Source organism: Doryrhamphus excisus, linkage group LG14 (assembly GCF_037039965.1).
Source record: "Doryrhamphus excisus strain RoL-2023G ecotype Guam linkage group LG14, RoL_Dexc_Guam_v1.1, whole genome shotgun sequence".
In the NCBI taxonomy this organism is placed as follows: domain Eukaryota; kingdom Metazoa; phylum Chordata; class Actinopteri; order Syngnathiformes; family Syngnathidae; genus Doryrhamphus; species Doryrhamphus excisus.
Window position 1 is genome coordinate 14,326,668 of NC_136370.1, and position 14,015 is coordinate 14,340,682.

General features: G+C 39.8%; 2 protein-coding genes across 8 annotated transcripts in view; one reads left to right on the forward strand and one right to left on the reverse strand.

Annotated features, from left to right (window-relative positions):
• Window positions 1-881: 881 nt before the first annotated feature.
• On the reverse strand, window positions 882-5,306 carry erich1 (glutamate rich 1). Its single transcript, XM_078796236.1, is given in 8 exon segments — window positions 882-1,084; window positions 2,861-2,928; window positions 2,931-3,012; window positions 3,086-3,163; window positions 3,165-3,490; window positions 4,182-4,325; window positions 4,431-4,562; window positions 4,982-5,306. Coding segments are annotated over 8 exon segments (1,038 nt in total). The 5' UTR covers window positions 5,013-5,306; the 3' UTR covers window positions 882-907.
• A 386-nt stretch (window positions 5,307-5,692) lies between these two features.
• Window positions 5,693-14,015, forward strand: part of dlgap2a (discs, large (Drosophila) homolog-associated protein 2a) — a 141,141-nt gene continuing 132,818 nt past the window's right edge. For 4 of the 7 annotated variants that reach the window (XM_058090765.2, XM_058090767.2, XM_078796028.1 and 1 more), the window contains exons 1-3: window positions 5,703-5,857; window positions 13,011-13,065; window positions 13,374-13,421. In XM_058090765.2, coding sequence (XP_057946748.2) covers window positions 5,840-5,857; window positions 13,011-13,065; window positions 13,374-13,421 — 121 coding nt within the window. In that variant the 5' untranslated portion in view covers window positions 5,703-5,839. Of the gene's footprint in view, window positions 5,858-13,010; window positions 13,066-13,373; window positions 13,422-14,015 lie in introns of all 7 variants that reach the window. The other 3 variants (XM_078796027.1, XM_058090760.2, XM_058090758.2) reach the window with 2 other exon arrangements.

The window sequence follows — 14,015 nt, forward strand, 5'->3', positions numbered from 1 at the left end:
CTATTAAAAGACGCTTTTGGTATAATTCTGTTTTGATATTTCACCACTCTTGACAGATTTGAAAAGAGTTCATTTTAAATTGATTGGTTTCCTGGCATGAACCCAGTTTTTAAGCACGCTCCATAAATGTTCAATACAGTTGAGGTCATCCTTTAGGAAGGCCATTCTATGGAGCATTTTCTATGGAGTCCATGTGAAATTAAATGTAAAGTACTGTAATAAGTGAGTAAACTGAAATAGCATATACTATACTGTATAATAGCAACAACAGTTTAATGAGCTCCAATACAAGAGGTGAATTAATAATGCTACCAAAGCAGAGCATAGCTGCTCCCTCTAATCGTTTGAGTCCTGAAAAGACAACATCTCTTAATCAACCCGACACAGTGGCACTTCCTAGCCGTGATAATTCTCTGTCCTTTTCATGAACTCCTCCCCTGGCAAAACACTTTGGGTAAATGCTCCAGAATAGAATACATGAGCTTCAGGCTCCCCAGGAGGCGGTGGTGCTCAAAGTCTATCATGCATCCAACATGCTGTGCTGCTATATTGAGTATAACTAGTTAGATAACTGCAACAAGTGTCAACAACCCTCTTGAGTAATACCAACAGTGAACTTATGTGGCTACATAGTGAAAAGGGTGAAATAAAACACAGAACTGCACCTTGCAGTGAGCTGCAGAGAGTTGTGATGTTTAACAAGCAGTTTGGTTAGTTCGCTAATTGTAAATGTCATGACAGCAAACAAAACCTGACTTCCAGCCGTGCTGACATTTGATTTGCTGGTAATGAGGGGTTAGATAAAACGGACAAGTGTTTTTTTCCTATTAATTTAAACAATCTAAAAAAAATAACGCTGAAGTAAATAACAGATCGATACTGTTTGGACTGAGCAGAATGTTTCATTTTATTGTTGTGTGATGCAAAAGAATAAAGACAGAATAAATTTTCCAATATGAAAATAAGGCAAGAGTTCATCCTTACATAGTGTCAGTAGCTGTGGGAGTCCAGTGTCATTTCTTCTCTTCATGGGAAGAATGTCTGTTATACAGTACTGGAACAACGTTGCAACCAAAGTGCTTTCCTATGGAAAAACGAAGACAAAGTGTGGTATTGAAGTTAATAAATCAAAACACGCCGGCAACTTCACATCTGTGCATGGCAACATATGCAACAGTTGAATTTAGAAAAACAGGAAATGGACATGGTAAAGCTGTACCACGGTCAGGTAAATCATGAGAGGAACTCCATGGTGTATAAAAATATGCCAGAAGGAAAGGTGATTTGTACTCGCCATCAGAGCACTTCGCTGCAGGCGCATGGATCATTGGAATGAACAAAGCTGCAGTACAGTTTTAGAAAATTGTATGTCAAACTCCCATGAATGGAATGTGAAGGCCAATGGGTTCCTTGAAAATTATTTTTGGGGGGGATAAAAAGATGAGCCACGTGAATGAATCTTCACAAGAAGAACTTTTGGCTGACTTTGATTCATAATCTGCTTCTTTGATACAATCTGCCCAGGGAGTTGCATTATCAAAGAGTGAAATAAGATGACTCATACACCATGGAGAGCTTGGACATGTTTGGCAAGCTTTCATGTAGTTGTGGAGCAGGTGCACATTGGAGAGGAAAGGAAGACTTACAACAGGCTTTGTCCACAGCGATGGACAGAGACACGCATTGCTCTGTGTCTTTTGACAGAGGATGGATTTTGGTGTCTACTACATGCCACCCTCCCTGTGTGTCTCTCACACACACACACACACACACACACACACACACACAAAACAGACTCCCTACAAGTCCCTGCTGATCCTATTATGCCACACGGTAATCAATCACACACACACGGATGAAAACGTGCCTGCAGGCTTGCGGTGCTTTGACAGAAGCAAAAGTTAAGGCAAGGTTAGCAGGTTTAAATATAGTATAGTATAACATGTATGGACAAGTTCAAGCGTATGGATTTGTAAATTAAGATCATGTATGTACATGTAAAGGCTGAAACGGGCAGGTCAAGGCAGGTTTAATCAGGTGAACCATACAGAGATAGACTGGGAGGCATGAGCGGCAAGCATGGACTGACAAAGGCATGTCTGAACCTGCACCAAATAGCCCACAATGTGACAGACAAATATCTACGTAAACAAGGGGAGGGTTTTCACCACTATTTATACACTTCATAATCAATTAATTAATCAGCATAACTCGGTTCCCCGATCATTATTCTTCACCACATAAAGCCATTTGGGGAAAATACTGTGTTTCCAACCAAGGAAGGTCTTTTTTGTTCCAAAAAGCAAGGTTGGATGAGTTTGACTGACTTCAATCCCATCAAATAACTATAATAGAGATTACAAATCTCTAACTTCACTTATAGCCCTCTATAGCGTAGACACTGTTTTATGTACACACCTCACTGAGCTCTAAATCAGATATTGATGTCGCCGCCATGCTGGATGTGCCAAGAGCAAACAAAGACGTCGCCTCATTCATGTGCTCCATGTAATTGTACCAAGGCCTTTAGCCTGGTTGTCTGGCTACCGTGACATCCTCTAAAGCGGCTAGCGGTGTCACCGAGAAGGCGTCTCTCCAATCCCGCAACTAAATAATCCACATCAATAGACTGTTGCAATTCCAGTAACAATTTAAGATCATGCATTAACCTGTGTTCATCTCGCTGCAAGTTTTGAGGTCGGATTGTAACAAAGTTCATTTTAGCTACACAGTATGCTGCCATTTACAGTATATGTATGCTGAATTAAGATGTAAATTTTATTATGTTTTATACCATATTTGTAAATTATTACCGACTTCGGGTGAATGACGTGCACAAAAGCACCACTAACCTGCAGACATCAGGAGTGCTGTTGCAGAGGTACTGCAGTGCCGTTTCTAGTCTGTCGCTCTCCTTGTATTGAATAACTGGATGGTGTGGACCTGCTTCAGGAGGAAGGTGTGCCTACTTCCACTGGTGATGCTGCTCAAAGGACAACTGAGGAAGGTTCTCTGCATGCATTCAAGGTCACCAAAAAAAAAAGGACGTTGGTTTTCCAAATTGTCATGGTGCAACGCGTGTAACCAAATTTAAATAATCTCTACACTCACAATCATAGATTTTCATCATTGTCCTGAGAAAATCTGCCACCTGCCACTCTCGTCACATCATCATTCTCCTCGTCCTTCTCCTCTTGTTGTTTCTGGTATGTAAACTCCAGGGCAGACGCCCGAGGCATCAAGCCCATTGACAGCAGCTTCTCTTTGTGCCGTTTCTTCTTCAGTTTCCTCCTCTTGTTCCGGCTAACACGCACCGCTTCCTCATCAGCTGGCATCCCATTCTGACCAATGTCTTTATTTGGAGCCATTCCATCACTCCTCAAGTCTCCTTCAAGATTCTGTCTTTTTTTTCTTTTTTTCCTTCTTCTTTTCGGTTCATCTGCTCCTAACTCTTGTTCCAGCTCTTCACCAAACTCTTGTAAGTTGTGTTCTGTAGGTAACAGGGAACATTATAATTAATATTTTCCAGAGTATAGTACCTCAAAAATAAGACTAACACCACCATTCTCATCCAAAAAATGTAGACTTGTTTTAAAAGGTTTACTGATTTAGTCCTCACAGCTGAGCTGTCAAAACTTTTGTACACAGCCCATACAAGCCAGCTCAACTTTTCCAGTTCACAGAGACAGAGAAAATTATTTCAGGTGGGGATCAGCATTAAAGAAAACGATGAATACAGAAAGATGTGGAATGAACCAACACTGTCATAAAAAAAGATAATTCTGGCAATTCATAAAATGATGACAGATATGATACACAATATTTGAAAACAAAAAACTATCCATCTATTAATAAATTTAAACAGCCTAGTCAACTAATAACAGCTTGTGAAATGTTTATTTATTATATCCCCTGGAGACCAAAAAGTGAGTTACCTTTCTTCTAACAAATAACACTGAAAAACCTAACGGTAATTGGCCAGCTTTAAAGACCATATGTGCTGCATTTAAGGAACAACAAAACCTTCATGGTCTGTTTCTCAAAGAGAATTAAAGTAAGAAAAAAGGTGAATTTTAATTCAACAAACAGAAGGGAAACTGAAGATAATTTTTGTTTTAATCCCATGAGTTCTTTGATGCAAACCACTAGTCCATGATAATATAAGATTATTACTGTCTTACCAGATGGGGCCTCCGCGCTATTTATGTTTTCGGGCTGGGGAAGGGTGACAGATGTCCCAGAATCAGCATTGTAGTCTGCGGGTGGGGGCAGGGCAGTGTACATGCGGCTGCTTTTCATTGCACTGAGTGTCATTTCAGCATTACCTGAAAAAGGCAGTTAAATATAGATGAATGAGCCACAATAGAGCAGAAAGGTGGTGGTAACATGCTTGTAAATGATACAAAAAGTCGGGTAATACAGCATCTTACTGTGAGTGTGAGACGTTTTTCTTTTCTTATATTTATTATTGGCTAAAGCATCCAATATGCATGGTGAGCTTGATTCCTTTTCCAATTCAGGGGTTGCAGGGTAAAGCTTCTGGAGTACCTTTGACTGGAAGACTAATACAGACAACACATTCAGTATTAGGAGTTGTATCACATACATTGAAGTACATTTATACATGTGGTTAAATCTGAGGTTCTAATCGAAAGTAGGCATGTTTATGGTTGAGAAAGTGGCTCAACAAATCTGGGCTTTGTGTCCAAGATGCAGCTCAACAAAGCTCAAGTTCCCCAAATGCAATGGTGGTTAACAACATACTTTCTCAAGTCTAGTTTTTGTTTTTTGTTCAGTGTGCGTTCACATATTGTAACAGCTGACATTTTACATCATTGTTCTACTTCTAGAATAGAATAAAGAAGTGTTTTGTTGCAGACACCTAAGAGCTAGCTAACTAGCTACAGAATACGCTAGCTAGCCACGTACACAATACGGTACGCATTTGTAGTATGTTCTACAGTTTCTTAGGCCCACTTACCTTCTTTCCTGCGTGCCATATTAACCGGCATAGAAGACTTAAAACGAAGACGACTGGTAGACTGTTCGAAGTGGCTGGAGCACCACAAATAGCAAGTGTATTTAGCTCGCTTTGGTATGTCGCTCCATTAAAGGTGACAGAATGATCCGCTCGGCACTGGTGAAACAATTCGATGTTAGGTTCAGTTAAACCAGCGTAATTTCTGGTTACAAAATATGTAATAGGTAAACTATGCTTCTCATAGTGTTAGTGCCGTTTACTCATTTCAAGCTTACAGCAAAAGCAATGTATTAAAAACTAGTAAAGGGAACCGGATTTATGTCTTCTTCTTCTTCGTTTTGTTTTTTGGCGGTTGGCAAGCAATGTATGGAGTGCATTACCGCCACCTTCTGGAAATGAGCGTGGAAGAGACGCTATCACCCCATTAAATATAAAAAAATAAATAAATAAGAACAGTTGTCAGCTAAATTCCATTCAAAATATCAGAATTTGGATGCTGGTTAATATCAGAGAAGATAACTTTTTATCATGTATAAATCATCTACTGTGTTTTCCACACTACTTTAATTCGGCTTATCGTTGAACTACGTTTATTAATGGTACGTAAACTTTGTATAGAACTTCCATAGTACTTGTATACTAATGGAGTATATCGCCCCCTGTGTTTGAATGCTGTCATAACAGCAGTCTCGCCAGGTGCAGGGCGGGGGTGAGGAGAGGGAGAATGAGATAAGAAAACTCAACAGCACCGCATGGCGAGGCATCAACACCAGGCTGACTTGGGTTTTGCTCACCGTCCAAACTTGATTTAGGATTTCAACATGTGAGTGGACTTTGCAAGAGGAGGATCCACCTAGAATGTCAGCTCTGAAGAAGGTAAATAATCCTCTTTGTAATATTTGTGCACACAATAAACTGCACAAAATATGTTATTCATTTTGCAGTAAAACAGTTATATAAATAGTATTTACAGTGTGTGTGCTGCAGCAATCAAAATGGATCATGACACTTTTGTGCTATAGAGTAATGATTTAAAAAAAAATATCTGAATGAGCCACACATGACTTTTGCTTGATTTTGCATGCACTTGAATTACCATTCCTCATCTATCTGTATCTAGACCACTTAAAGGGGATGTGATATGGCTGAAGAGCAACTCAGGCAGAAAGATGCCTGCTCCAAGGTTAACTTCTACTGCATCGTGTATATTCATACAAACACTTGTCTGTGGGTGGATGTGCTTCAATGACTGTCAAGCCCTTGGCAGTTCTGAATGAGAGTGAAGCAACCTTACGCATGACAAAAAAATGCAATACAAGATTTGAAGATTCTCAGTAACACTACACAAGCATACTTAAAAAGGTTACATAATATCTTGCAGTCATGTAGGCACAATTCCATGAGCACACTGGGATAACGAGTCGAGTCTCTGTCCCACCTGTGGTTTGTATTGCATCTGTTTTGGTGTTGACGCTTATCTAGGATTGATGTCTAAACTCTTGTGACACATCAGAGGGAAGTTATACAAAATAAGTACACCATGTTCACAACACACTGTGGCTGCCTTGGTGCTCGCTGCCAGCGTCAGATTGTCACAATGAAAGCGGTGCCACAAATAGGGGAAGATAATCTACCAAATTCCACTGCAATGCGGTAAGAATTGAGAAGGGTACAATGAGTATAGTATTATTATTAACTAAAAAAAGACAATCACTGTAAAACATAAAAACAATAACACATTCTACTTTAAAGGGATAATTTGGATTTTTTGACATCCCATCAGCAGTGTAGTGTATCAATGGCGACTTACCCCCCCCCCCCCCCCCACTTCATCCCCGGGAGCCCAGTTCTGGTTGGATTTTGGTGAGGAGGAACATACAGTGGAATTTCTTGCGTTATTAATGGGCTTGGGAACATGAGTTGTGTTTGTGTGTCTAAAGGTTTGGCCTGTACTGCAGTTCCGGTTAGTTTCTGGGGTCACTTAAGTAAAGAGATTGGCTTCTGAAAACAATATGAGTTATAAAGACTAATACATTTGTGTCATAAAAATGACTCCTTGAAAAAAATCAGACCACACAATGGCTCGGTGTTACTTTCTGTTTGTACCAATTCACCTGTCCATTGTTGTGTATGTGATGAAAATGCCTCAATGTCTCACATGCTGTAGTAGTTGCTGTCATTTCTGTAGCAATGTCCCTTGAGAGTATTTGCATTGTCTGGTTGTTATTAGCATAAATGGTTTTTAACCATGAAATGTTTTCTTTTCCCAAGTGAAGGCTGAAATCTAATTTTTCATCCTTTTCCTTATAGCAGTGATTCTCAACTGGTGGGTCACTGATTTTGCCAAAAGGAAAAAAAAAGGTCCAATGACCCGATGTCCATGAATGCGCCTCGTGTCTTTGCTATTTTCTGGCTAGGTGTTTATGCGCGACTTGGTCAAGCTTGAGTGGGCGGGGCCATCCAACCACGTGATAAAGACAAGTCTTACTGCTTCACATTGTATTAAATGGGGGAATTTCTCCCACAATTAGACTTGCAGGTACACTATTCATGCCCAGTTCGAGCTAGGCAGAAGGGTGGTCTGCAGAAGAAATTAATCCTGTTTTTAAGTACAAAATCTTATACACTTTGTCATCTGGTGGTCAGTGACATGTATCTGCTTTGTTCAGACTTTGCTATGGCCACTTTTGTTCACACTTTTTCTCCATCAAAACTGCATTTACAGCTTCATATAGCGTGCAGGTGTAGCAAAGCTAATACAGTTAATACAGGAAGCAGGCAGGAGTAACTATCATTATTTTAAATCAGCGAGGAGGATAATTGACAGTGTCTTTGTGAACATGAATTTGTTTCCATCAGGGTGTGTGCTGTACTGTATGCATGGATATGTAGCTTGTGTATGTGAAAGAGAGAGAAAATAAGAATGCTGTGGGCGGAGAGGTGTAAAATAACAGCTAAGAAATACAGGACACATCTGGAATTCTTGACAATGCTATGATGCACTGGGATTTATCTCACTCTATCCATGTTGAATATAATAAAGCTTTTTACATTACTTAAAAGAAACGTGATTTAATTAACAACACCCCTGATGTTCAGTAAACAGAAGACAAAAATAGGCCACTGGCACCGTTCACTATCATTTGTAAGCACTCTGGAATTGAAATCGTTACAGCAATATGCACTGACAGACCTTATCACACATGCTTTTAAATTTGTCAATGGGAGGCTTGTTTGGACCGTGCCTATACAGACAGCGACACGATAAGGCTCTCACAATCTGTTTCCAGATGCACAGCCAAGCTGCAAGTCCACATTTATTCAAGTGGTGATGCCATTTTAGTCTCCAATGGCGAGGAGTTAGTGCTGAAACATTTAGCAAGCTCTTTTCTCAACCGCTCTGCCATGTACAGATGTGTCATCCCTGCTGCTCCACCTCATGTCCTATTACTGTTATTATTCACTCTTTTGCCTTATAATAAAATCATATTGTCTGATAAATTATAGCGAATCAAATTAATTGGACGTAGGTTGATCAATGTTAAAGCATAAAATCATGTGTGTCATTTCTGTACGTTCTTTTCTGATTACAACGCAGTAAATACAAACCCTTTGATGCCAGTTAATATCATTCTTTATGATTATTTTTCCACGTTGTCCATGTCATACAGGCCAATTCTTTTTCATCATAGCAACAGCTGTTGTTTGACTCTTGGCTCGGTCGCTAAACAACTGCCAGATGCTCTTTGTCAATTTATGCACGATGGAAATGTCGGGTAAAAGTGAAGGTATAATTAAAGATATTTACCAGTGAGGAACTGTCTTGATGCTTTTGCAATTACAAAACCCTTGCAACACAAACACTCAAGTTCTAATAGGCATTTTCCATAGTTGTTATTTAAATAAATTATGGTATATTTAGTCAAGTGATATAGTTGCAGTTTCACACACTTCACATATAAATAATCCGTACCAAAAACAGGCAAAAATGCATAAAACACAAAGACGGATATACTTCAGGTCTGGTAGCGTGGCTAATTAATGATATTACTCTGAAATGATTGTCCTGTATGAGGGACAGAAAGAAGATGACTGAAACTACTACAGTTTGTATTCAAGTAATGGGTACTGGTGTGGTTGGGGAAAAAGTACTTTGGTAAACCTCACTCTCCGACGCCTTAAGTAGGTATCATTACTCAACTCTCATTTAGTGGAGATCGATGGATATGGTTTGACCCCCGGCTATTAAAAGTGCTGCACATTCTGCCACAACTTGTTTTTTTTTTCCCGTCCCTCCGCACCCACCACCACCACCAACATAACCATCTTACATTCTCTTGTAGAAGAAACATGAATCCTCTAGGACAGGGGTCTCAAACACGCGGCCCGCAGGCCAAATGTGGCCCGCAGGACATTAGTTTGAGGCCCCGCCTTGATATGAAAGTTTAATGTTAGTGTGGCCCGCACAAGTTTGATATGGATGCTGTATGGTATCATGTACCCAGAAAACATTATTACGTTTGATTAATGTTCATGTTAAAGGTTAAATAACTGTTAATAGTTATCCTCCCTATCCGCGTGGAAGTGGTAAGTTTTTGGCTATTTAAGTTTAAAGGAAATAACTTGAAGGCTACCGTTTAGGTCGCTAGCTCTCTAGTTTGCGAGTTGCGCAATATGTTGTAAATAAAAAGAGTATAAATGTGACTATAGTCGTGTTTACCCACAAATAATTTGTTTACCCACCAACTATATGTGGTTTCTTAATTTTTAATTATTTGCCGTTTTATTATCATTATATTTATTTATTACTGATTGATTGATTTTCTTCATTCTATAAGATATTTGAGAACAGTGGAATGTTTTATTAGAGCTTTTCTCGTAGAAAATCGGAACCAAAGCAAAGTTTATTCATTTTTCTGTTTTTAATAAATGCGTTTTTTTTTTTTTTTTGGAAAACCTGATGCGGCCCAGCCTCTCCCAGACCCTAGCTCCAGTGGCCCCCGGGTAAATTGAGTTTGAGACCCCTGCTCTAGGATGTCCACTCCTGCGACCCAGAACACGGTGAAGCTCCAATAGCAGCCACTGATAGCAACTGTGTGCTTCCATGTAGCGGCATTTCAATGCTTAAGACTTACAAAGTGAGTGCTAAGACCATAAAATTCATGTTTTTCTTTATGTTCCTGTTTATTTCCACACACTCACACATTATGAAGCCATTTTAGTGACGTCAGGAGTGTCGCTGAACAGAACTCGTGACATGACACTCGTTACTTATGACAGTTTGGCACGAAAAAGCTCTGAAAGTACACCACTTAATAGTGAGGATAATGGGGGGGGGGGGAACTGAGCAATGGAGCAACTGGAGCAATGGAAGCGTGAGGTCATGTGGTCTAATGAGTCCAGACTAACCCTGTTCCAGACTGATGGGCACCTCACGGTGTAAGGCAGATAATAAAATTCCAGAATAAAATTCCAGTATGAGTGCTAACACTGCACTTAACGGGACACGCCTATTTCGACTAAAAAGTTAAATCTCCAAAAACCACCAACAGTGTTCTATTTACATGAATAAACCATTATTCACTCATTCATTTTCTACCGCTTATCCTCATGAGGGTCGCGGGAGGTGCTGGAGCCTATCCCAGCTGTCTTCGGGCGAGAGGCGGGCTATACACCCTGGACTGGTTGCCAGCCAATCACAGGGCACATATAGACAAACAACCATTCACACTCACATTCATACCTATGGGCAATTTGGAGTTGTTGATTAACCTAGCATGTTTTTGGAATGTGGGAGGAAATCGGAGTTACAGTACAGATAAATGAATAAATATCTAGTTTAAATAAATAATAATAGTTTCTCTAGTATTTCAAATCAAAGAAATCAAAGAAAAAAAAGATTATGTCCCTTAATAACAGAAAATAATTGAAAAGCACTGTTCTAGTCTCAGGTAATAAGGAAAAAGCCATTCAACCAAATACAAAAAACCTTAATGAACTTATTCAGTACATGTTTGACACTTTATTTGTAAGACTGACCCTCCAGCGCAGAGGAGACATCATTGATTAGATATAACTTGTGCTTAATTATATAATTCAGTTTTTATGTCATATAAATAACAGGTTAAACAGAAGTATGTACTGTATAGCCTTGTTGGAAAATTAGCAGATTCATAAAATGTAATCCAACTGATCCGTCTTTGCAACAAATAGCTTTTCTGAGGCTCAAAATACAGCTGTCCCAATTATATGTCCTACGCATTGTCCATGTGTGTCATCTCATTCTGCCTGTCTTGAATCCTCCCTGCTTGAACAGACCAAACACTGACACCTAATGCACTGATGTACGGTATGTAAAATTAGATGGCTTGTCTGTAATCCTTTTAACAAGGCAAGCGACAGCTTTGTGTTGTCTTGAGACGCGGATGAGACGCTGACAGTTTGTTCTCCACACTCCTCCAGTGTACGTACGTCGCTGCCAGCCGGCATCAATTAAAACTGTACCTCATGCAGCTGCTTGAGTCACCACAAACCAGCTCATGTATCTCTTGTATCTGCAAGGCTATTCATCTGCAGCTATACCCTTTGTTTCACACTTGACTACTGAAGTGGAATTTGTAGTTCAGTTGACCTATGTGGCTTCATATAGGCACAATTACTGTCTTAATTAAAAGATTGAAAGATATTCTCTTGTTATGTTGCATAAAGGTTAATTATCTGTGAGCTAATGAGGTGTGCACTGATTCATAAATTGTATGTTTGGTTTGAAAAGGGTGAGAGAACCAACAATGTGTTGGCTGGTACAGCCATTAAACAGGCAAATTTTAGGGCATACTCACTTAAGGCCATTAAACCCTTGCTGGACTGGACCTGAAAAAAAAAAACATCAGAAAAAGTGGACTTTTTTGCCATCTTTGGGTCCTGCCTGGACTCCTGATGAATGTGCAGGAATAGAAAAGTGAGCAACCTGGGATAATGCCATTTCAGACCTGAAAAAACGGTCAAAAATCAGAATTATCTGTCGGAATTATCGGGAAAGTCATTTTTTTTGCCATATTTGTGAATTTGTGGTGGATTTGGCCCACCTGCCTGACAAGAAAAATGTTGTGTCAGCATCTTGGAAAAATTTTGCAACAGCCGTGGACCTGAAAAACTGCAAAAAATCGACCCTTTGGAAAAAAAGCAAGAGATATCGTCAAATAATTGTTGTGACACCCCTATTACAATCTAATTGTTAGCAATAACGAACAGCAGATAATGTCAAAAAAGCTCAAGGGCAAAAAGAAGTTTCAAACCCAACTTTTACACCAGTTTTCCCCTTCAAAGCAGTCCCTCAGCATGTCTACAAGAGATAGGCGTTTGCTTCGTTCAGCGTGCAAGAACATACATAACATACATTGACCGACATTGGATTAATTTTAGCATCTTTCATTGACAAAATCTACCAGTATGGGCCCCCACATCCACAAAAGTTTGGCAAAGGTAAACACAAATTGATAGCTCCTACTGAGACATCTTTCTTTTCTTGGCTTATTGCTGTCAGAAACCCCTGTGAACGCTAATATTAACATTCACATTCACAATCCTGTTAACATTGAAGCAGATTTAAATACATTGACTTTATTGTCAATGTCGGCACAGATTCCCCCCCAAAAATCTCCTCAGGGAGTCAAATTATTAGCAGCTAAAAGGATATTTTATATCAATTAGAATTGTATATTACCCCAGAGAGTGGATGTTAAGCTTTCGTTATTGATTAGAATGGCTACCCTCAGTGATATACTGTTCAATAATTGGCTCTGGTATTTGCTGCTTCAACTTCCTGCTCCGTCAAAGTCTGTTCATGTGATAGTATATTGACTCTCTCACATGAGCAATATTTTTTTATTTAGTTCATTTATGATTCTTTCTACTTCAGTCACCCTTCAATCAACAAACTCAAACAAACTGTGCAAACCTGGATAAGGTACTGTGGTCACGGTGATACACACTATGCTGTTATACTCACTTTTGTCTTGTTTCTTCCCAGGTGCTGCCAGGCATACTGCAGAAGCATTGCTGTATCTTCCTAAACAGGAACACAGGTAAGTACTAAATAAAAGAACCATAGACGTGACAACCAGAAGCAAGGAGTGGGTGTTGGTGAGGAAATGATGAGTCCCTGTGCTTTTCTTTGAGTGCCTGCTGGTGGCTTACGATACTGTATGACATTCTTAGGATATCCACGTTTCATTATTACTGCAGGTTTTTTCTATCTAGAAAAAAAGTCCTTTTTCTGGCACAAAATACTATCACATGCGAAATGGCTGTGTTACTTGTTTAAAACTGATGGTGAATCATTCTTTAAATCATTTTTGCAAACCTTGTCATGGGCTTATTCACATTGTTGCAGGTGTGAAGAGGTTGCTGATGAAATTGAAGAGCAGGGAGATATACTCAGGTACCTGGATGCAGTCTTTACAATAATCAACCCCTTGACTGCATTGTGATTGCATGCACGTTATCTTTTCAATCCTACCGTTTCGGCCATGAAGTGGTTCCTTCATTCGAACGATGGTTATATTATCACAGCAAAAGCTGCCCTCTACGACTTGTCCGTTGTGGACTTTGTGAGTATAACAGCAGTGCTTGACTGATGATACAACCTCAGTGCTTTTGATTGATGCACTCATCTATACATTCCCAGACACGACCACCAAGGGCACAGCCACCTTGGTGAAAAACACTTGCTGTGAATTTCCTTTTTAACTTTGGAATTTTGAATTGTATATGAACCGCTTATCCTCACGAGGGTTACGGGTGTGCTGGAGCCTATGCCAGCTGTCTTCTGGTGAGAGGCGGGGTACACCCTGGACTGGTTGCCAGCCAATCACAGGGCACATATAGACAAACAACCATTCACACTCACATTCATACTTATGGACAATTTGGAGTCGTTAATTAACCTAGCATGTTTTTGGAATGTGGGAAGAAACCGCACTACTCAGAGAAAACCAACGCATGCACGAAGATGCCCGAGGGTGGAATCTAACTC